The sequence below is a fragment of the Mirounga angustirostris genome, unplaced genomic scaffold, assembly GCF_029215605.1.
Source record: "Mirounga angustirostris isolate CCGP_5_RB_7025 unplaced genomic scaffold, mMirAng1.0.hap1 SCAF_10, whole genome shotgun sequence".
In the NCBI taxonomy this organism is placed as follows: Eukaryota; Metazoa; Chordata; class Mammalia; order Carnivora; family Phocidae; genus Mirounga; species Mirounga angustirostris.
Window position 1 is genome coordinate 120,145,528 of NW_026991718.1, and position 22,875 is coordinate 120,168,402.

General features: G+C 42.9%; 1 protein-coding gene across 5 annotated transcripts in view; it reads right to left on the reverse strand.

Annotated features, from left to right (window-relative positions):
• Window positions 1-22,875, reverse strand: part of CHD6 (chromodomain helicase DNA binding protein 6) — a 196,546-nt gene that overhangs the window by 26,618 nt on the left and 147,053 nt on the right. For all 5 annotated transcript variants that reach the window (XM_064573191.1, XM_064573193.1, XM_064573194.1 and 2 more), the window contains 4 exons: window positions 19,462-19,551; window positions 17,025-17,128; window positions 11,662-11,791; window positions 9,673-9,733 (listed from right to left, as the gene is read on the reverse strand). In XM_064573191.1, coding sequence (XP_064429261.1) covers window positions 9,673-9,733; window positions 11,662-11,791; window positions 17,025-17,128; window positions 19,462-19,551 — 385 coding nt within the window. The remainder of the gene's footprint in view (window positions 1-9,672; window positions 9,734-11,661; window positions 11,792-17,024; window positions 17,129-19,461; window positions 19,552-22,875) is intronic.

Consider the following 22,875-nt stretch of genomic DNA (forward strand, 5'->3'; position numbering starts at 1 on the left):
CAAATCAAAGAGGGGGAAAGACATCCACGAGGTGACTTTTGAGCTTCCTACTGAAGGACACAAAGAGGAGTTGGCCAGGAGAAGTTAAGAGCTCTCTGTGAGAGGTAACAGGATGTACAGAGGCAGATTTAAAAAGATCCCACTGTGGCTTTCATTTTGCAGGAAAAAACCCAAGCATTCTACTCTCGCATAAACTTCATGTAGAAAGTAGGTACACATCAAATGTCATTAACGTAACTCAAGGATTTTATTAGGGAAAGACAGCAGGGTGTAGAAAAAGATTGAGTAGGGGAGACACAGCTCTTGTGTCCTCTAGCCAGTAGGACTTTTTTTTGAAGCTGATGAAAACTAATTCAGCTTCCCCTCTCTAGAATGGGGTAAGAGTAACACCTAACTGGAGGGGAAACATGCTTTGTTAGCTTGGAAGTACTCCACATTCAAATATTACTATTGGAGTTTAGAGAACCCTCAAACTCTGAACTTGTAAATAGAGTAATTGTTCACTTCCTAACTGAATTTTTCTTACAACGGGATTTGGACCATTTTAGGCATTAAGTTTCTCGCGAGAGCTTTCCCAAGCTCACTCTGGCTATGACTTCATCCTCCGTGTACAGACCTTCTGTTTCAGAGAGCACCTGTAGCAGGCCCAGCTGCAGAGCAAGGACAGGACACGCTGATTAGAAGACGTGACTGTATTAGTGGGCCACCACTTACCACTATCTCAGTTACAAGAGCTGTTACTCTCCCTATATCATATGAGGTGTGATGCAGAGAGATTCTGTTTACAATTCGAGGTTCCAGACCATTCCAAACACAAGTAAACTATCTGACTAACTGCTGTAGGAAGTCTCTGCATATTCACTGACTCCAGCTGCATGTGAAATCTGTAACTGTTCACCAATCAAAGTTCTATTGGTATTAAAACAGAGAGAGTGTGGGGGAAGGGAGTAAACTAGATCATCTAAAATGTCCCCTCTAACTCTGACATTCTGATTCTCCGACCCACACATTTTAAGAGGACAATAGCTACAGTGTGCTCTGGAAGGCACCAGAACAGCGAGGGTCTGGAGACGATGCAATATAAAGAAAGGCAGAGGAACTAGGGGCCCTTCACCTGAAGAGACATTTAAAGACATGAAGGTAGCTAGCTGGCCTCAAGAATTTAAAATCCTATCAGGGAAGAGAGAAAGAACAGTTTTGTTCTTTGCAGCACCAGAAGAAAACTAAACAGAATCCAGGGAACCAACCAGGAGTCAGATTTCTGGGACAGTATAAGGAGTTTCCTTGGAAGCCAGCACATTTTTTTTTTTCTTCTTCCCACGGACTCCCGGAATTACCTAAACCTACCTGGAATGACCCCTGATGGCAAGACTGCAGAGGGGATAGAACATTCAGAGACCACTCAGACATGTGTCAGGGCTCCTTGCAATACTGGGATTGTGCCAATCTAACAGACTAACCGTCCCCTGTCTGTGCCCAAGTGTGTTTAATTCAGAGGAAGTCCTAGTTACAGACGATACAGGCTGTCTGGGCATCTTTAGCCCTGCTGTTGATCTGCCTGTGAACAGAACTGGGAGAAGGAAATACCCAACCAGTGTCTTTGGGGTTGGGGCAGGAGGTATGGGATGGGAGGGAAGCAGGGGTGGGACAGCAGACTGGGTTCAGATGTTGGCTGTTCCTCTACATCTGTTATTTTAGCACATGGACCAGATGTCAAGCTTAATCTATTTATAATTTGTCCACCTCAAAATCTGGGAGAAGCCACGCCCCATTCTATCTGCTTTTGATTATATTCTACAGCCCAGGTTTTAGGGATTTCAAAAGCAAAATAAATAATACAGGCATTAATTTCATAAGTGAATAAAATGTAGTTCCAGAGGAGTTTAACCCTACTGTATGGAAACTTCAGTTATTTTACAATTCTGCCACAACCCCTTCGGTGCCCAGATCTCTCCAAGATCAAAGACGGATCAGCTAAGTGTATAAACCTGACGGCGAACAGCTTTCAGAGCCGGGCCGGCTGTGGCCGCCTTTCCATAGAAGCAGCACACGTGTACAGCTAAAATCCTTTCTACTTTACAGGCTGTGAAAACAACACTTGATTAGAGAACATAATACAAGAATATCTAGAAAATATCTAGTCTGAACTCTATCCTGGTAGCAGTGCGAATGGGGCCAAGTCCTTTAAAGCTCCCGGGCCTAAGGGTCCGCAGCCCTCCAATGAGGGCAGGAACATCAGAAGTGCTTACTGTACTCAGCGGAGGTGAGGATTGATGGCAACAAATGGAAAAAGTGCTTTGGAAAAAGTAAAGTTCCATTAAGTATAAGGTATGACTTGCATTTCTCTGGTACTTGAACTGCTTCTATGGAATGACACATCTCAAATTCCAGACAAAAGGAGTAACAGGATAAGCTAGGGACCAGAATGGCAGAACCTAGACTTCAACTGTTGACATCAGAACCCAACTTCCTTTAGGTCAGGGTCAGAGGTTTCATGCTGATCTGCTTCAATCCACTGCTTCTCAAACCGTGGGGAGATATGGAAACATATCTTTGATTATTATTTCCTACTTTGGGGAAGTGATGTCATTGTTGCTGTTATAGGAATCAGAGCTGATGGGAGCCAAAGTAAATACCACACATTCTCCCAACTAGAACCAAAAGAAAAGAACTGATAACTTTTGGGTGGTGATGAAGAGAAGATGAGAGAATATTCTGACAATGGATTCAGTTGGGGACAACTGTACAGTAACCTCTGGGATTCAGAATCCATGAAATCCTACCAGATTCATTTGCTCTATAACTCAAAGCCAGAGAACATGTGTGGTCAAATGGTGCTGGGGCCCTGGTAAGGTTTCGGTCTGCTTATGCAAAGCCCCAGAAACTCATCTGTAAAATGCAATGCAGACTTCTGCTTCTGGGAAAATGCATGTTTCCCTATTCCTCACTCTAAGCACTATTAAAACCCCTGGACATTATATATGAAACAAACATAAGAAAACTCTGAAAGGTGAGAGAAGGCAAACCAACTAGGGACTTTGGGACCCAAGGAATGTCAGTGGTGAGTTCCACGGTTTTCTTTTTGACCTTGTATATTTGGAGGGAAAGAAGCTGGCTACCTGGATATGCCAAAGGGTACAGACAAAAAAAAAAAAAAAAAAAAAGGCCCCAAGAAAAGCCTGCTCTCTTCAGCAAAGGACCAGGAAAAAAGCAGGTTAGGAATATACAAAATGTTAAGACAATACCCACTATCCTCCAGCCCAAGAACACAAAAAACTGGCTCAACACATCCATGCCAGCAAAGGCCAGGAGGAGAATCTTGGCTTCCACCTTCACCAGGTGGTAATAGGGCACCTCCTGCCCGTCCTGGGGTGATGTCAAAAAGCCAAGTAGGGAGCTGGGATTTTCATCTGTGAGAAGGAATAATGAGGTCCCCATCCCCACCCACCCATGGTATTAGCAAAGACCATGGGCAGAGCTGGACTTCCACTCCTGTCCAGCAATAGTAAGAAACATCCCCCTCAGGTTTCATTGGGGGTTGGCTGGGAACGCGAACTTCTATTCCATCCTGGTAGCAACAAGGTCGTATCCGTCCCCTATGCCGCTCCCCTCAAGAGAGGAGTCAGAGGTAGTCAGCTACAACAGAACTTTTAAATAAGATCCCGAGTCTTACAATACAATACCAAAATGTCCAGATTACAGTGAAAAATCTTATCATATCATACCAAGAAACAGGAAGATCTCAAACTGAATGAGAAAGAATAAATGCTACCACCGAGATGACAGAAATCTTAGAATTTGACATAAGAATTTAAAGCAGTCATCAAATGAGCGATTCTGAACATGCTCGCCACAAATGAAAAAACAAAATCCCTGCAAAGAAACAAAGATCCAAAGAAGAACCAAAAAGAAATTTTAGATTTGAAAAATACACAAAAAAGAACCCTAAAAAGCAAAACAAAACAAACAACAACTCAATCTCAATGGACAGTCTCAATAGCAGAATGCAGGAGAAAAAGAAAAAAAGCAGGGAACTCAAAGACACAAAAATATAAAGTACCCGATGTGAAAAACAGAAAAATAGATTAAAAAAAAAAAAGGGGGCATTAGGGACCTGTGGGACTGTATCAAAAGTTCTTCTTCTTCTTTTTTTAAAAAGATTTATTTATTTATTTATTAGAGAGAGAGAGAGAGAGAGAGAGAAAGTGAGCACACAGAGGGAGAGGGAGAAGCAGGCTTCCTGCTGAGCAGGGAGCCTGATGTAGGGCTCGATCCCAGGACCCCAGGAGCATGACCTGAGCTGAAGGCAGATGTTTAACTGACCGAGCCATCCAGGTGTCCCTGTAACAGAAGTCCTAATGTTCATATCATCAGAGGAAGGGAGAACAGAAATGGCTTGAAGAAACGATAGCTGAAAACTCTCCAAATTTGGCAAAAGACGTTTTAAACCTACAGATTCAAGAAGTGGAGAAAATCCCAAAAAGGATGAAGTCAAAGAAATCCATACACAAAAAATCATGGCTATACTTCTGAAAACTAAAGACAAAGAAAAAAATCCTGAAAGCAGCAAGAGAGAAATGATGCCTTACCTATAGGGGAAAAACAACTTGAATGACAGCAACTTTCTCATCAGAAACCACAGAGGCCAGAAGAAAGTGGCACATTTTTCAAGAGCTGAAAGAAAAGAACTGTCATCCCAGAGTCCTATATCCAGTGCAAATATTCTTCAGGAATGAAGGGGATATTAAGACATTCTCAAAGAAAAGCTAAGAGAAATGTCAACTGGACCTACCCTAGAAGAATGGCTAAAGGAATTCTCATTCGCAAAGAAAAGCTAAGAGAAATGTCAACTGGACCTACCCTAAAAGAATGGCTAAAGGAATTTCTCTAAACGGAAAGAAGAAACCTTGGAACACCATAAAGAAGAAGGAATCCAGTAAACAAAATACAACTAAATACCACAGACTCTTCTCCTCTTCAATTTTCTAAATCATACTGACAGTTGCAGCACAAGTTGTAACATTGTCTGATATGGTTCTAAATGTATGTGGAAGAAATACTTAAGGTCACTGTATTGAAAATGGGGGGAGGGTAAAGAAACAAAACTAGTAGTAAGGTTGAACTGGTGAATGATCATACCAGCAGCTGTGATACTTTGTGTATATATAATAAAATCTCTAAAAGGGCTATCAAAAAGCTGTTAAAAAAACAATATAGATAACAGATAACAGAGATAAATAAAAAAGCAATCATAAAAGTGTTCAAGTAACCCAGAGAAAGGCAGAAAAAAGAAAACAGAGAATCAAAAATAGGAGAAAATAATAAAATAAAATATTGGACTGAAGTCTTACTGTCTGAATAATTACATTAAGTATTAAGGGCTGAATATACCAACACAATGACAGAGATTGGAATAATGCATTAAAAAGTATGACCCAACTCTATGTTGTCTATAGGAAACTCACTTCAAGTATAACAATAAAAGTAGGCTGAAAGTAAAAGAATGGAAAAAGTTGTAAGATGCAAACATTAATCAAAGGAAATCAGGAGTAGCTATATTAATGTCAGATAAAATACACTTCAGAGCAGAGCCAACTATCAGAGGTAGAGATGGACGTTACATAATAATAGCAGAGTCAATCTACCTAAGAAGACAAGCCAAAATATGTACGCACCAAACAAGAGGGCTGCAAAATATGTGAAGCAAAAACTGATACAAATGAAAGGAGAAACAGACAAATTGATAATTATATTGGAGACTTCAATACTCCTCTCTCAGCAACTAATGAAACAACCAGACAGAAAATCAGCAAGGATACAGAAGAACTCAACACTATCAATCAACATGATCTAACTGACATTTACGCAATTATGTCAACATAAGTGCACCCAACAACAGCATAATACACATTGTTTTCCAAGTGCCCATGGAACATACACCAAGACAGACCATGTCCTGGGCCATAAAACAAACCTTAACAAATTTAAAACAACTGAAATAATAGTTTGTTCTCTGAACACAATAGAATCAAACTAGAAGTAGAAAAGAGAAAATAGGAAAATCTCCAAACACTTGGAAACTAAATAATACAGGTCTAATGATCCATTGATCAAAGAGGAAGTCTCAAGAGTAATTTTTTAAAAATACATTAAATTGAATGAAAACGAAAATACAACATAGCAAAATTTGTGGGACATAGTTAAAGTAATGCTGAGAGGGAAATTTATAGCACTGAATGCATACATTAAACAAGCAGGAAAGTCTCAAAATGGTAATTTAAGCTCCACTCCAAAAATCTAGAAAAAGAAAAGGAACATAAAACCAGGGCAAGCAGAAGGAAGGGAGTAATAAAGAAGACAAATCAATGAAATTTATTTATTTTTTTAAGATTTTATTTATTTGAGAGAGAGAGCACGAGAAGAGCATGAGCATGGGGGAGGGGCAGAGGGAGAGGGAGAAGCAGGCTCCCTGCTGAGCAGGGAGCCTGACATGGGGCTCTATCCCAGGACTCTGGGGTCATGACCCAAGCTGAAGGCAGATGATCAACCAACTGTCACCAGGTGCCCCAAAATCAATGAAATTTAAAAGAGAAGACAAAGAGCTGAAACAAAAAGCTGATTATTTAAGAAGATAAAATAGACAAATCTCTAGTAAGACAGATAAAGAAAAAGAGAAAACACAAATTACCAGTATCAGGAATGAAAGAGGGAACAGCACTACAATTCAAAAGGATAAGGAAATACAATGAACAACACACAAATTTGACAACCTAGATGAAATAGACCAAATTCCTTAAAAAACACTAACTGTTACAAGTTATTCAATATAAAATAGACAGTTGGATTCATAATTTTAAAACTCCCTCAAAAAGGAATCTCCAGGATGGTTTCATGGGAGAATTCTACAAAACATTAAAAAAAATTAATACCAATTATAGATAACCTCTATTAGAAAACAGTTGGAGATAACATCCAATTCACTTATAAAGCTAACATTACCCTGATATCAAAAGCAGATAAAGATAGTACTGAAAGACAACCATAGACCAGTATCTCTCATGAATATAGATGCAAAAATCCTTAACAAAATATTAGCAAGTAGAATTTAACAATAAGAATCATATGCACCATGACTGAGCGGCATTTATCCCAGTTTATCCAGGGATGCAAGGCTGATTCAATATTTGAAAATCAATCAATGTAATCTACCATATTAAGAGCTAAATAAGAAAAATCACATGATCATATTAATCAGTGCAAAAAATGCATTTCACAAAATTCAACATCTATTCATGATAAAAATTCTCAGAAAACTAGGGATACAGGGGAATGCCTCATATTCAATAAAGATCACCTCCAAAAAACCTAGACCTAGCATTATACTTAACAATGAAAGACTAAATGTCTTCCTCCTAGTATCAGGAACAAGGCAAGAATGTCTGCTCTCAGCATTCATTCAACACAGTCCCAGAAGTTTCAGACAGTGTAATATGGCAAGAAAGAGAAATACAAGGCATACAGATCAGAAAAGAAAAAATAACACTACCCCCATTCGCAGATGACAGGATTGTTGACATAGAAAATCACAAAACACCTTAAATTGAAACTGTGTTGACCAAGTTTGCAGGATACAAGATAAACATAAATATCCCATTTACAATCACACCAAAGGAAATGAAGTATCTCGATGTAAATCTACAAACATGTACAGAAACTGTTCTCTGAAAAACTGTAAGATAGTGATGAAAGAAATCAGAGATCGAAATCAATGGAGAGATATATAGTAAGATTCAATATAGTAAAAGGTCATTTCTCCTCAAAGTGATACATGGGTTTAATGCAATTCCTAGCAAGATCCCAGCAAGAACTTTTGTAGATATAGATAAGAGTATTCTAAAATTTATACGGAAAGGCAAAGGAACGAGAAAAGCTGAAACAATTTTGAAAAAGAAGTGGGAGAAATCAGTCTATCCAATTTTAAGATTTATGATATAGCTACAATAATTGATACTACATGCTATTGGCAGAGAAGTAGACAAATAGAACAATGGAACAGAATCGAGAACCCAGAAATAGATCCACACAAATACGCTCAACTGATATTTTGACAAAGATGCAAAAGCAATGCAATGTAGAAAAGATAGCTCTTTAAAACAAATGGTTCTAGAGCAATTGGACAGCAACAGGTTAAAAAAAGAACCTGAATCTAATTCTGTTTATACGAAAACTAACTTAACATGGACCACAGATTTACTTGTTAAACTAAGAAACTTTTAGTAGAAAATATAGAAGAAAACCTTTGAGATCCACAGATAGGCAGAATTCTTACACTTAAAACCAAAAGCACGACCCATAAAAAGAAAAATTGGTAAGCGAACTTCCTCAAAATTAAAAACTGTTATTCTGTGAAAGACAATGTGAATAGGATAAAAAGACCAACTATGGGTGGGAGAAAATACCTGCCAACCACATATCTGACAAAAGACTGGTATCTGGAATATATAAAGAACTCTCAAATACCAATAGGAAAACAAAGAAACAAACAATGCAATTAGAAAATGGGCAAAAGACATGAAACGTTTCACTGAAAAGGCTTACATACGGCAATTAAACCTACAAAAAGATGTTAAACATCATTAGCTATTAGGGAAATGTAAATTAAAACTACAACTAGATATCACTATACACCTATCAGAATGGTTCAATTACAGTGGTGACAACACCAAAAGCTAACAAAAGATGAGGAGAAAGTGGACCGCTCCTACGGGGCTGGCGGCAATGTGAAGGGGTATGGCCACACTGCAAACAGCTTGGCAGTTTAAAAAAAAAAAAAACTAAACATGTAGTAACCTTATCACCCAGCAACTGTACTTATGGACATTTATGCCACAGAAACAGGAATGTATAGTCACGCAAAATCTGTACGCAAATGTTTATAGAGGTATTTGTAATAGTCAAAAACTGGAGACAACGCACGTATCCTGCACGTGGATGAATGGTAAAACAAACCCGGACATCCACACCAAGGACTGCTACACAGCAACGAAAAGGACGGCATTACTTTTACAAAAAACAACCTGCAGCAGTCTATAGGGAATTACACTGAGCAACAAAAGCTAATCCCCAAGGGCCCCTTATTGTTATGATTCCATTTAATAATATATATATTCTTAAATTCTTAGTTCGTATCTTAAGAGATAATCTTAAAATAACAAATTACAGACATGGAGAATAGGTTAGTGGCTGCCACCAATTACAAAGGAGGTAAACGCAGGAGGGAAAGGGCTATGGCTATAAAGGGCAACACGATGGATCTCTGTGGTCACAGAAACGTCCTGTATCTTGACTAACAATGTCAGCATCCTGGTTGTGATACTGTACTACAGTTTTGCAAGATGTTCCCATGGGGGGAAACTGGATAAAAGGTACACGGGATCACTCTGTATTGTATCTTATAATGCATCTAAAATCTACAGTTATATTAAAATTAAAACTTTCATTAGAATAAAAGTGCAATGCAGTCTGTATGTTGATAAACTTTACACTAAAATGCTGGGCAAAATGCAATGCAATTGCAGGACTGCAATCAAGCGCCCCGAGCTCACTGCCAAGATGGGGAGTTTCTCAACACTGAAGATCGTGTGGATTACCAACATAGCACCTGTGACTCACCATTTGCTTCTGCAGGCCATCTAACTTGTCTTCAGTGTTGTCTTCTTTATCCATGTTGCCTCTGAATAAAAGTAAAATAAAAAGCATCACGCACCACCTAGGAGCTATTTTGCAACTGGAATGCTTGCAAGAAAACCCCCTAAATCACTGACCGAAAGGAAAATTAGCGGATCCCTTGCCCACAGGCCTCAAAATCCTGGTTTCTACCAGTGTCATAACTTCTATGGGCAAGGACCTGCACTCAACTGAGACTTCAGCAGGAGGTGATCTACTCAGACAAGTTCAGAGGCCAGCTATTCGACAGTGATACTTCACAAGCAAGGTCATTACTGCCCACCGAGAGTTACCTGAACATGGGCCTTTAATAAAAGAACAGACTCGAGACTTGAGGCCGTGCAAATCTAGGGAGTCCCGAAGTGCCCCAGGCCCCCTTTCCCCCACAGTGGGGTGAAGCTTCAGGCAGAATCCTTTATTTGGTGGCAGTCACTTCCTCAGGAGGGAGCGGGGCTGCTACTGCTAGGAAGGAAGGACACTGTGCCCTCTTCATCAATAGACACCTACCTCGAGCTCAGCTGCCTAAAGTCTTCTGTCTTGTCAGCTTAACTATTGCTGATGCCGATCTTTTTTTTTTTTTTTTTTTTTTTTATAGATTTTATTTATTTATTTGAGAGAGAGAGAATGAGAGACAGAGAGCATGAGAGGGAGGAGGGTCAGAGGGAGAAGCAGACCCCCTGCCGAGCAGGGAGCCCGATGCGGGACTCGATCCAGGGACTCCAGGATCATGACCTGAGCCGAAGGCAGTCGCTTAACCAACTGAGCCACCCAGGCGCCCGATGCCGATCTTTTTCATGATTTGTCTTACATTGACTTTGGAATGTTCCTGTCTCAAATATTCTCATCGATGCTGCTCAGGTTCTGGAGGCAGTGGACTCTCTCCTACCTTAACTACCTCTCACTGCTTAACCACAGAAAGAACAGACGCCCGACAAAAATGTAAGCTTTCCACCACATTTGGGTACCTTACCCACGCAGCATGTCCCCCCACATCTACCATTAGCATCCCCACTCACTTGGGCTTCTGTTAACATCTCTCCAAATGAGTCTCCACAGAGGAAATTTCTCTCTGGAGCACAGAGTGTTATGGTAGCTAAAGTGTTCATCACGGGTTAAGGACAGATGGAAAATGCATTTCAACCTTTTCTTGGCCTTAGCAGGTGGTTAGGAGCTCCTGGCAGTGCAGGCCCTCCTGGCGAGGTCTGGCCACAGCCCTAGGCAATGCAAAGCAGTATCTGCTACTTTTGGGAAGAAGATCAGTTCAAAGCTTACCAAACCCAAGCTAAGAGATACATACAATGTTTCCCAAGTGTGTGTGTGTGTGTGTGTGTGTGTGTGTGTGTTGGAGCACCAGAGTTCACAGTTCCTGGATGTTTATTTAGCTTTCTAATTAATTTACACATTTGGGGGTTATGCCAACAGTAAGTAAAACTCAGCCAGAGGAGATGCTTCTATACTTTTTTGTACACAACCCATAAACAAGGCCTCGATGCCACAGCCATCATGCAGTGGCTCCTAAATTCACCTTATGCATGGATAATGCATTCTTAAATAATGCCAGAATTTCATCTGAGGCATTTCAGGTCACGAAGCCCGTAGTTGCAGTGCCTCTTAGCTTTCCACCAGGTATGAGAGGTCTGAATTCTTCCTCAAGAATCCTCTGACCAGACAAGAGATGAGGAGGGTAGGATGGTGGGCAGCTCGAGGAACCCATGAAGTACAGGAACTGGTGTTTGGTTCAAAGTGCTTAGAAGTCAAGGAAAAGGCCTGAGGCGTAACAGGATGTAACTAATGCAGCGACTTTGGAGAACGGTTCCAGCATGTCAAGACTGAAGGGAGATGCTGGGCTGTGAGGGAGAGACTGTGAGAATGCTGGGTATCCACAGAGGGGGTCAGAGATTCATGGCGTAACATGTCATATCACAGATGGCTCACCTGTCAGGAATGTCTGGGGTCCCATCCGTAACACCCTGTTCTGCAGAAAGGGACTTCTCATCTGGCATCCCGACTTTCTCCAGGAAGCAAAGTGCCGGGTCTGCTCGCATGGCATTGTACCTCTCATACCCTGCTCAGGGATAATGAGAAATGTCAGAGGCATGTTAGAACTCACAAAATCTACCCTGGGCCCTGCACAGTCATTTTGTTTTCCTTGTTAAGTGAAAAATAAAGCAATCAAAAACACTATTTAAGATTAATCGAATCCTGTAAGATTTCCTATCCGAGGAAGATCCTTGAGCTAAAGTAGATGCCCAATGAGTAAGTGTTTGACCAAAAATAAAAGCTGACGTAAATATTCTGTGTCTGTGAAGAGACACGAGGTATAGACGCAATAATGCTCACTTGTTTACTTCTCTTGGACAGCAAAGGGAATCATGCAAGTTGCTTTTGCAACTTCTTCCTCTCAACCCCCAACTCTGGACATCTTGTTACCTCCGGGATGGGCTTTGTTTTCTGATAGTCTGATTCTATCCCTTGTCTTAGAAACAGAAATTGAACCAAGTGATGGATGCAGGGGATAAAATACAAGGAGGACTACTGTGCTTGTTAATCAGATTAAAAATGATTTATTGCGCCCATATTCACCAACTCAGTATGAAATACTAATCCACTGGCCAGGGCTTTGGAATTACCCCTCACCACATCCCCAAAGCCAAACAGAGAATGAGCATATTCGACTCAGAGGAGACCCTTGAAAGGGAGCCAAAACAATGAAATAATATCACTTTCACTTTGATAATCCCAGGCATGAGAATTTATTATTTTTTTTTATTGAGTCGAATGTAATTTGATAATGAGACAGGATTTGGTCACAGAAAAGATCCAAATCTATCGTTATAGCAAACTTTCTTGGGGTAAATGCTTTCAAGATGGTCAAAACCCTTCCCACGTTGCTCCCAGGAACAAGGTCCATTCCCAGCTCTGTTGTAGGCACAGAGAGGGCCTGTCATAGGATGGGGGACCAGCATGGGTGCTAACAACAAACTGGATTTTACTTTGTTGGATATTTTGCTTCCTTGGTTTTTGTTCCATCAGCGCTGTGGGTGTAGTTCTGTCCTCCACCCTGTAGGCAGCAGCTGGTACTCTGTCTCTGAGGAGCTGCAGGTACTTTCACCTTTTAATCCAAAGGAACTCTTCTGCTATCTCATTGACAGGCGCTGCCCACCTGAGGCATACGGCAGGAGACTGTGATGCCTTATGCTCTTTATTCACTATTCCTTAGGGCGATTATTTGATTATGGTCAGTCTCTCTCATGAGATGGTGGGCTCCTTAGGAAAAGTTTTTTCTCATCATTACACATTCAGTATCTAGTGTGGGGCCTAACACCATACACGCACAACAAAAGATTGGATGAGTCAGTTTTGTCCAGATTCTCTTCCAATAATCATTGTAGAAATAGAAAGAGCCATTCGCACCTTCTCCCCGTGTTCTACCCCAGTTCTCTGCAAAACAGAAACATCCTCAATGTTCCTGCTGCCTTGAGGAAATTCCTGCTATCTCCACGTTCTGCTCCCCATGAAAAGAGGGGTGCTTCACCTAATAGGTGAGAGGCTGAAAGCTTTCCCCACCAGCCCTTTCCTCCTGAGGGAGGCTCACTGTCCATGTGTCCTGCCCTCATGTGCTCTGTGCTTGACAAGGTTCTTCTGGCAGCCTACTACCTGGCTACGCTTCTACTCTGCAGACTTTCTCTTGTCTTGTGGAGGTCTGAAGTCTAGAGAGATTCTGCATTCCTATTTCTCACTGAGCTATGAAGCTGGAGGCAAGGAAGAGTGACTGATTCAGTCCCCTAGAAAACCCCAACAACTGCCCTTTGAGTTGTAGGCACTCTAAGAGCAATGCCAATAAACACATAGTAGATGACAGCCTTTGAGGGGCGGGGGCTGCTTGCCTCTTCAGTCTAGAAGCCCCTTTCTAAGAAGGTCAACAAAAATACGATACTTCCTATCTTAATAAAAACTGCATAAATCCAGGCTGCCTTAGGGGGCCATAGTCAGTTAATGCAACAGAGAGCTATCGAGAGCATCATTCGGAATGCGTTTGCTATGGGCCCTTCTTGCTGCAAACCACCAAAGGTGCAGGCAATTCTCCCACGGGGTCAGCTCAGAGATGGAACCATGGCTCTACCCTTCTGATCTAAGTAGGGCTGTGGCAGGGTATGTCTGGGGTGGCCTGCAGGAGCCACAGAACTTCAGACAATGGGTGGCTGTGTTTCTTCACAAAGAAAATGGTGGAAGCAGCACAGCTCATACTTAGGCCTCCACAGGATGGAGGCAAGGCAGAGGGCTTCCTGACACGACTTCCTGAAACGTGAACACCAGATAGCCTGGCTTTCTGAAAACGTCATATCTCTACCAGCTGCTGGGTATCTGGGAGCCTGACTATCACCTGGTAAGACCTGTTGTGTGGGCTAAGTTACACAGGTGTGGTCAGGTGTGTTACCTAGATGAGGACGGGTCTAAGCCTATGCTCATGGGATGTCTGATGGGCAGCATCCAGTCAGGGGGAGGATCTGATCTGTATTCTGGAAGACTCCAAGGAGGATGAGTCCATGAAGCCAGCCACAGGCGTCTGTCCAATGCAGTCTGGGTAGATCCAATGTTAACATCCAACTAAACAGGGCTGGTTCTGTGCAAGAGTGAGCTGGGTGTGCATGTGTGGTTTAGGTCCAGTCCCCTAGCACTGGGTATACTTTACAGTGTGTCTGAAGTCATCATATGCCACAGTCAGCCACTTCAGGCATCAGGCACATGCCCTCAGCCCTGACTCTGACTATTGAGTTCACCTCAACTGGCAATCTGGGGAAATCTGAATGGAATGGGTGATGCATCATCTTAAGACCTCATGGGTGTACTCAGGAAAACTTAGGAAAGATCAACTCATACCCTCCCAAAATGCTTTGTAGAGTAGAGGAGTTTTAGATATGGAAGTGACCTTAGACACCATCTGGTTGACCCTTGAACATTCCTAATATAAGACTAAGAGAGATCAATTGCTTAATCCTACTACCCTAAACCTTGCTCAGGGATGAAAAAGCTAATAGGTTTGGTGCCAGTGTTAACTTGCCTTTCTTAGGAGAGAAGGGGTCTTGAGCTCCCTGAGAGTTCTGTCCTCTGACGTATTCTGAGGCCACACTGTTAGCCACATTTTCCTGATGAATTACACCCATCATCACCGTGTAAAGACCCTCTTTATCCCAAACTATCCTTCTTTCCTTAAAGACCTTTTGTAGGATACGGACTTTGCCATATGGTCTTATGGGTCATATGTGTTTTGCTTCTGGTTTGTTGTTAGTACTTGCCTGGCACATCCTGCTTTACATGGCAACCGCCTTCTCTCTTCCACCTCATCTCTTTCATGTCTCCATCTATCTCTCAGGAGTATGTTCTTCTATCTCCGCTTCCCTGGGCCAAAGAGCCTTCTCTTGCCCTCCTTTCCTGGAGGGGCTTGTTTCCATTTTCTGTGTGGGCATTAAAAACCCAGTCTCTTTGGCTTGCTGTCCTATCAGTGAGCTTTCAGCTCTGGCTTTAAGTGACCTCTTCATTCGGGGATTTTCCTTTATTTGTTTCATATGCAGCTAGGTAGTTTCACATTATCGTCCTAACCCACCCAGGCTTTCTGTATGTCTGTGGTGTGTGTGTGCTGGGTCGGAAGAGGGTCAGAGGGGAAGCATGTAGATTCTGTCTGCCATACTGCCGGGACTTCATGTTGTATTCCCTTTCCACATCACGTTCTCTCCACCAAGGTATGGCTATGTGCCCTAAAACTACCACTGAAATGAGACACAGGGCCAATGGACTTTCTTCCACAACAAGTTCAGATGCTCTGAATTTGGCTGCTTCTAGCAACTTGTCTCTGGGTTCTTTCCCAAATTAGATTAAACCAAGTTTTGGTTGCACTGTGGTTCCTTGTGCTTAACAAAGAGGTCATGTGTTTCTTCTTACCACTTCAGAGCTGAGTTCCAGCCCTGCACTGTCCAAAAGAGGAACCACATGTGATTATTTAAATTTCAGTTCCTTAAAATTACATATAATTAGAAATATAGTTGCTTGGATGTACCAATCATATCTCGGAAGTATTCAACAGTCACATGTGGCTGGTGGATTCCATAGTGGACAGTGCAGAGATAGATAGGACATTTCCTCCGTCATCACAGGTAGCTCTAATGGATAGCACTGCTCATCCTAACCCCAGCAGTTTGACAAAGGGCTCTGGGGAGCACTGGATCTCCCACTGTAACACCAGAATCCAAGCGTTGAGGGGATTCCTTGTTAAAGTAAGTATAGGCATAGTTGTTAAGTAAACGTGATTGGTTGGCCTCCAAATGTTGAATTCTACTGATTAGGCATATCTGAGAAAGTTAACTTTCCAAAGGGAGAGCAGTAAGTAACAGCAAAACAGCACTAAACATCTCCTCCGCTTCTATCTACTGCCTAGCCCTGCCCTAGGCAGTCTACATACATGGTCTCATTGAATCTTCAAACAACACTCCAGGTAGGCTGTTTCGATACTCTCCCCATGGTACAGGCGAGGAAACTGGTCAGAGAATTTATGATTTGCTCAAGGTCTTAAATTTACTAAGTGGCAGAGCTGACAGTGAAAGTCTGGTATGACCAACTCTTTCCACTTTGAATCCTGCTCTCCAGTTTAAGATTTCAGTTAATTTACCAGGTAGGGAAGGTATCCACCAGGTACATGACAATGACTATCATGTGGCGCTTCCATCATTCACCTTGACTGCTGGCTGAGGGCAAGGGCAGGTGCTCAGGACAGTGCCAGAAGTGAAGAAAGGCGGTACTTATTTCAGTTTTCCCAAGCTATTCAAAACCTCTCTCAGTCCCCTGGACTCTTAGTTACCACATTTTAAAAAAAATGTTCATACCATTTTGTATTCTTAAATTTTTATACCAATGGGGCAAAAAGATACACACTAGGAATGTGTAGATTGTCTAGAATGATCTTAGAATTCTACATACACACGAAATGCTAAAACCTAACATTTTCCCTATTTATTCCTTCACTCAAGAAATGCTACGTGTCTACTGTGGCCAGGAACTAGGCCAGGCACTGGGACTCTAAGAGTGAAGAAGAGTGAGGCAGTCCAAGGCCCGACAGCGTGGACAGGCTCTTTGTAACCATAGCAGCCCTTGTGAAGCTCCTCACCGATATTATGAACACTCACCATATTTTCATGACTCACACATTCATCTGAGAGGACAGAGGTGAGGCTACTTTCTACCAGAGATGTGCAGCAGGTTATGGAGTTTCTCAGGAAAGACAGAGCATTCACTGAAATACACACCATGTTTGAACACGCCTATCAGAAGGGACTTATCGGCCTCAGCGTCCCACCAATCCACTGGGATCTCCACGTAGTCAATGTCAGGCAGAGGCACTTCTAGTTCCCTGTGGAAGGAAGGGCGTAGACTCAGAGTTCCTTCAACACAGACACAAAACAATGCAAGAACTACTGGCTGAGCCCTGGTATTAAGCCACATCCCTAGTGGCATGCTAAGAGGCTGAAGTTACAAGGACTTAGGAGGCTGTGGGCCACGGTTTCCTAACCAGGACTTTCCATCACCCTCCTCCAGTGAATTATTTCCACATATGTACTTGATTTCCAGGCTTTACCTCAGACTGACTGAAACAGAACCCGGAAGCACCTCTTGGAGAACCCATCAGTAAGTCTGGGTGGGGCTTTGGGGTCCACATGTAAAATGTAGATATCCATCTTCAGTTGAGAACCACAGCAAAAGCCATCAATCTATTGGTCAACTGAAGGTAGAACATCTTCCACATGGTCAAATTCATACAGAATCAAATGCTGTAAAGTCCCCAAATCATCTTGGTTCAACATGTAGAGATCTCAAGCAGTGTTTGAGAATAAGACAGTCAGCACCGGTACATGCTGGGGTATGAAGACAGCCTTTCAGAGGAGAGGTCCCACAGTAGGTGGCAGCGGTCTACTGGGTCAAAACTCATCACCAACTGCACTGCTCCTGGCCAAAGGGACGGACATAACTTGCCCTAAGGGGGAGGCCTATAGGACTAGCAGGCCTGTACCATCAGCCCCTCACTGAACTCTGTCCATGTTCTGAAAGCTCACACGGACCCTTAGCTCACTGTCTTCATTTGTCTGAGCGCAGTCCTTACTCTTTAAGGCTTTGGGTCTGGGGAGAAAAATCCACCTGATGGCTCCTCTCTCCCACCTCCCAGCTGTCTGGGATGGCTCCTCTGTAGCATCTGAAGTTTCTTCTTCCATCAGGCTATTCTTCTTGTGACACACGGCTAACTGCCCCTCCCCAGGCCCAGCTCCCTCTGTGGGAATAGTGGTCCATGGCCCTACCATTCCAGCCAGTGCTCCCTTTCTGGCTCCACTATTGGGCCCACTGCTCTGCCAGGGTGCTGCCAGGAGCTAAATGACTTTTCTGGGATGAAATGCTATTCATTCCTCATGCACTGACAGCCAAGATTGAGGAGGGCAGAGGAAAGGAAGGAAGGGCGTGGGTAATGGACTCTCCGTGTTCTATCTAGCTCCTTCCATCTACATGTTCTAAGAAAGCAGAGCGGGATGAGAAAGTTCAGATAGATTATTTCTGCCAGATCAGGTTGAATTCTGCTGCATTTTTATGATTCATAAATTGAATCTCCTTACCAAAAGACTCAACCTCCCTATACCCATTAGAAATTGACTATAGCAACTACAGAAAATATTATCAAGTTTGTAATGGTTGCTCCTGATTACAAATTTTCCTTTACCTCTCTCCTTCTTTAATGCCCCGCCCCGCCCCCATCACCGCTAAAGCCATTGGCACTGTCCAATGGAAAGAAAGAGGAAAGGGGCGCCTGGGTGGCTCAGTCATTAAGTGTCTACCTTAGGCTCAGGTCATGATCTCAGAGTCCTGGGATCGAGCCCTGCGTCGGCTCCCTGCTCAGCAGGGAGTTTGCTCCTCCCTCTCCCTCTCCCCCTGCTTTGTTCCCTCTCTCACTATGTCTCTGTCATATAAATAAAATCTTTAAAAAAAAAGAAAGAAAGAGGAAGAAGAAACCATGGCCACAGGTAATCTCAAAGCAAAGCTGAAATACCATTCCTTCTGGTTTTCTCCGGGAATGATAGGCATTGTACAGGACTAGAGCAAATAGCATGTCTAGGGGTGAAGGAGGCTGTCCGGCTTCATCAAGTGGTTGGTAGCTGGGAGCACGGTGGCCTCATTCTCTGAAATCTTGGGAGATTCCCACAGGATTCTACTTTGGAATCCTTTGGAAACACTAATTTACAAAACTAAGGTGCAAACAATCAAACAGGGCACCAGGTATTACTAGTATGATTAGCAAATACAGAGAACTGCTCAAATGTGGAAGGGCACTATGGCCAAGAGTGGGATTCTGAGCAAAATGCCCAGGGCACACCCGTCGGACCAAACATATCAGAGTATGAATACTCATCCCACAACGACTAGTTAGGGCAGGGAAATAACTGTTCAAACCAATGTTACAACACCATCTGGAAAAGCAAACTAACTCAAAACCTCACCAAAAGCTGTGCCGTAGAGAAATGAATTTCTCCTTCATTTCATATGTAGGGGACCTGCCCACTCTACCATGTAGGTAACTGACCCCGGGCTGGGTGTGAACACGGGCCTCCAGAAGCACAGGCAGCTTTGTCCATCTGCACGAACAGGCACCATGTGGCAGCTCTTTAGCACTGAGCTCTGAGAGCTCCAGTTGGTTTGGTTTACCTGGCAGGGGTTCCTTCAAACGCTTTCTCAGCTGCCTCTCCCAGTATTTCAGCTTTTAGGTAGTACAGCATCCGGACTCGCAAAAGTACCCTGTGAAAGGTGAACACATTAATGCAAAGGTATCAGAACCACGAGCTGCCTTTAAGTTGCGACCCCCAAGTGGACACAGGGAAATTCTGGGTGTTCCCATGTTATTAGTGACGTGAAGTAATATATGAGAAAGCACTAGAAAAACAAAACCCAAGGTACTGATGACAGATGCTACTGTGATTATCCCCCTTTACACAGAAAAACGTATCTCACCATCATCTGCTAGGTCACCCTGTTAGCCATGGGCGGCAGCAGAAACACTGTTCCTCCTGGTCTATAAAAGAGTACTCAACCCTCCCACAATGACCTCTGGGGCAGCGCTGCCCTCCAAGAGGCTGGTTAAAGTTTACTAATCTACTGAAGAGTAGGTCATGTTGAATGGTGCTGTTTTAAGTTTCACTTGCACACAGTTAAAATGGATATTCACGGCAATACTGCCAGAATAGAATCACGTCTTCTCTCCCGAGGTGCTCAGTTCCCTGGATTCTGCACGGAGCACGCTCAAGCTCCAAGGGCAGGCACCAAACATGCTCAAGACAAGGCGATTAAGCAAGTATTTGTTGGGCAACTCCTGTGTGCTCTGCACCACGCTGGGTCCTGTGAGGCACATGACGGAAGTAAGCGATTTAGCTCTGTCCTTGAGGGGCCTACAGCATCTGAGTGTGAAGTGAGCCCAACCAGGAAAGACTTACTGTGCAGAAGAGGACCAGGGGGTCGAGGGTTGGGGAAGGCACGGAGAAGTCTACCAGGGTCAAGGAGATGCTTCCTATGTGCAGCAGAGCTGCCAAGAGGTTTCGAAGAGGACTTGTAACTTGTTCAAAACCAGGAAAGAGTAAAGGCCAGCTATTAAAAATGAAGGCCCATTTACATACATAGGAACTGACCTCCATTTAAGTTATTTTAAAAAGAGAGAGAAAGAGAGCACAGAGCACAAATAGCATGTAAAATGTGTGTTATTTTAGGGAAGATAAAAGGAGGCTATACATTCACCTAAGCTGGTCCATGCCCAGAATATCTCTGGAAGAACCAGGTTAGCAGTGGTTGCCTCTGGAGGGGGAAACAGGAACTGGACGTGGGAGGAAAGGTTTTTTTTGACAATTTTTTAAAAACACATAAAGTGCCACCATGGGCTCAAGTAGTAGGTGGCAACACACAAGTTAGAATTTTCAGAATGGAAAAAACGCCAAAAAGATAAGTCTTTCTGGTATGTCATTCCTTACCTCAGCTGTCAATCAACTCAAATAATTTTGAGATTTGTTTTTTTAAAGCTCAGACAATAACAACTCTAAGAATTTACAACAGTCACTGATCCTTCTACCTTGCTGACAGTAGCCGCTGGCCTCCTCAGTAAGAAATGGAATGAGGAGGCCTTAGGTATGGAATTCCTGCCTGGTTAGATTTAGCCCAATTGGAAGAAGGCTTTCCTGAAAATGAAAGACAGAGCTGTCTCTATTTCTCTAAACAGAGATGTGCTGGTACTTGGAAATATCTACAGCATGAGGGAAAAGAATTTAAACCGAGTAGTATTCACTTTTCTCCAAATGAGAAGCAAATCAACTCAGAGGACAGATGGGGCAACCCTCTCTGAATGAGAGGATAATCGCAGTTGACATCTAAACTCAAAGTGAAGGGGAACTGGAGTAGATCTGTAATACCCTTACTTTAGTCAAACAAAACCCATTAATATTTGGGTGGCATTATTCCTCTTTCCTTTATCTCTTTCTTGAAAAAAACAGAAACTCCCCAACATTTTGTTGATATGAACTATATTTCCAGGAGATAAACGTACAGTTTGATGAACTTCCACAAACTGAACACACCTGTGAATCCAGGACCCCAATCAGGAAGCAGAACATGTCAGCAGAAGGCTCCCTGGGTCCCCTTCCAGTCACTACTCCCACCCCCAAACGGATGACCACTCTCCTGACTTATAGCTTGGATCTGAAGCAGTTATTTTTAAAAATTTTTAAAGTTCTTTTGATGACAATTTCCTATCCCTAAATACTATACTACTGCTACTACTGAACAATGCTTTGAGCACTTACTACTGGCAGCGTGTTAGCTCCCTTAATCCAAATAGCAGAGCTAAGAGATGGGACTATTATCATCTTCATTTTCTAGATGAAAGAAAGAAGGCACAAAGAGGTTAAGTAATGCACCTGCTGACAGGTAAGAGGGCTGGGATTTAAATCCACGCAGTCCTGACCGAACAGCCTGTCTTAACCTTTATCTGATATTGGAATGGCAATACCTTTGCTAACAGAGCCTACAATTCTAAAAGCTCACAGTCCAGTTTTGCTGAAAAGTCTGCCTGTTCTCCAACGCGCCTCAGGGCAGAACCAGGACTCAAGATCAGTGGGTGGAAATTTCAAGGAAGCAGATTTTAGATTCAATATACAGAAGGACGATTAATTAGAATCATCTGGTAATTAAATGAGCCCTGCTGAGAAATGGTAAGCTCCCATCAGCGGGAAGGCTCAAGCACAGGCTGAAGATTCCCTGTCAGGGGACTGCCCACAGAACTCCCATGCTGAGTGGAAGAGCTGCAAGTCCCTGCTGGCTCGGAGTCTCTGACTCTTCCTGAGCCAGAACTAAAGAGGACAGCAGTCTCCATAAGATTCAAGATAATAAACAATAGTCAGCATCTCTGAACTCAGAGAAATGCTTTACTGCAATCTTTTTTTTTTTTTTTTAAGTAATCTATACCCAATATGGGGCTCAAACTCACAACCCCGAGATCAAGGTCGCACGCCAGGCGCCCCTACTGCATTCCTCAATTCCCAGCATCAGGCATGCACTCAGGAAAAGTCTTGGGGGTGGTGGTTAGAAATGTTCAGGCCTTCCTCAAAGGTCCGAAATGGTTCTGGTCATCATCTGTGATCATCTCTGCAGGTATCAAGGGAAGTTCTATGTCAACCTCTGCAGCTCAGCCTATTTTCAGCACTCCACGCCCACATGTGCAGTTGTGAACGGAATAGCCAAATACTACTGCTGTAACTCAGCAGGGCAAAACCCGAGTCCTTCGTTTTGCTCTGCATCTTTCAGTGAATAGAAGGATTTTGATTCTGTCCTGGCCCAAGCACCGTTAGCCTCCCAGCTGGTGAGGCTCACGATTGTGGAGTTAGCTGCGTATGGATTCCTCATCACCCGTCGTTACACATTATTCCTTGGTCACGTCTCACAGTTGACCCTTTCTCCCCAACTCTCTAGTCAGCACCCTTCTCTAGGTCCTCATGATCAATACTTGAATTATGACAGAACTCTCCTAGATGGCCATTCAGCTCTAGGTTGACCTATTCCATCTTGCTGTTGCCAGATTAATTC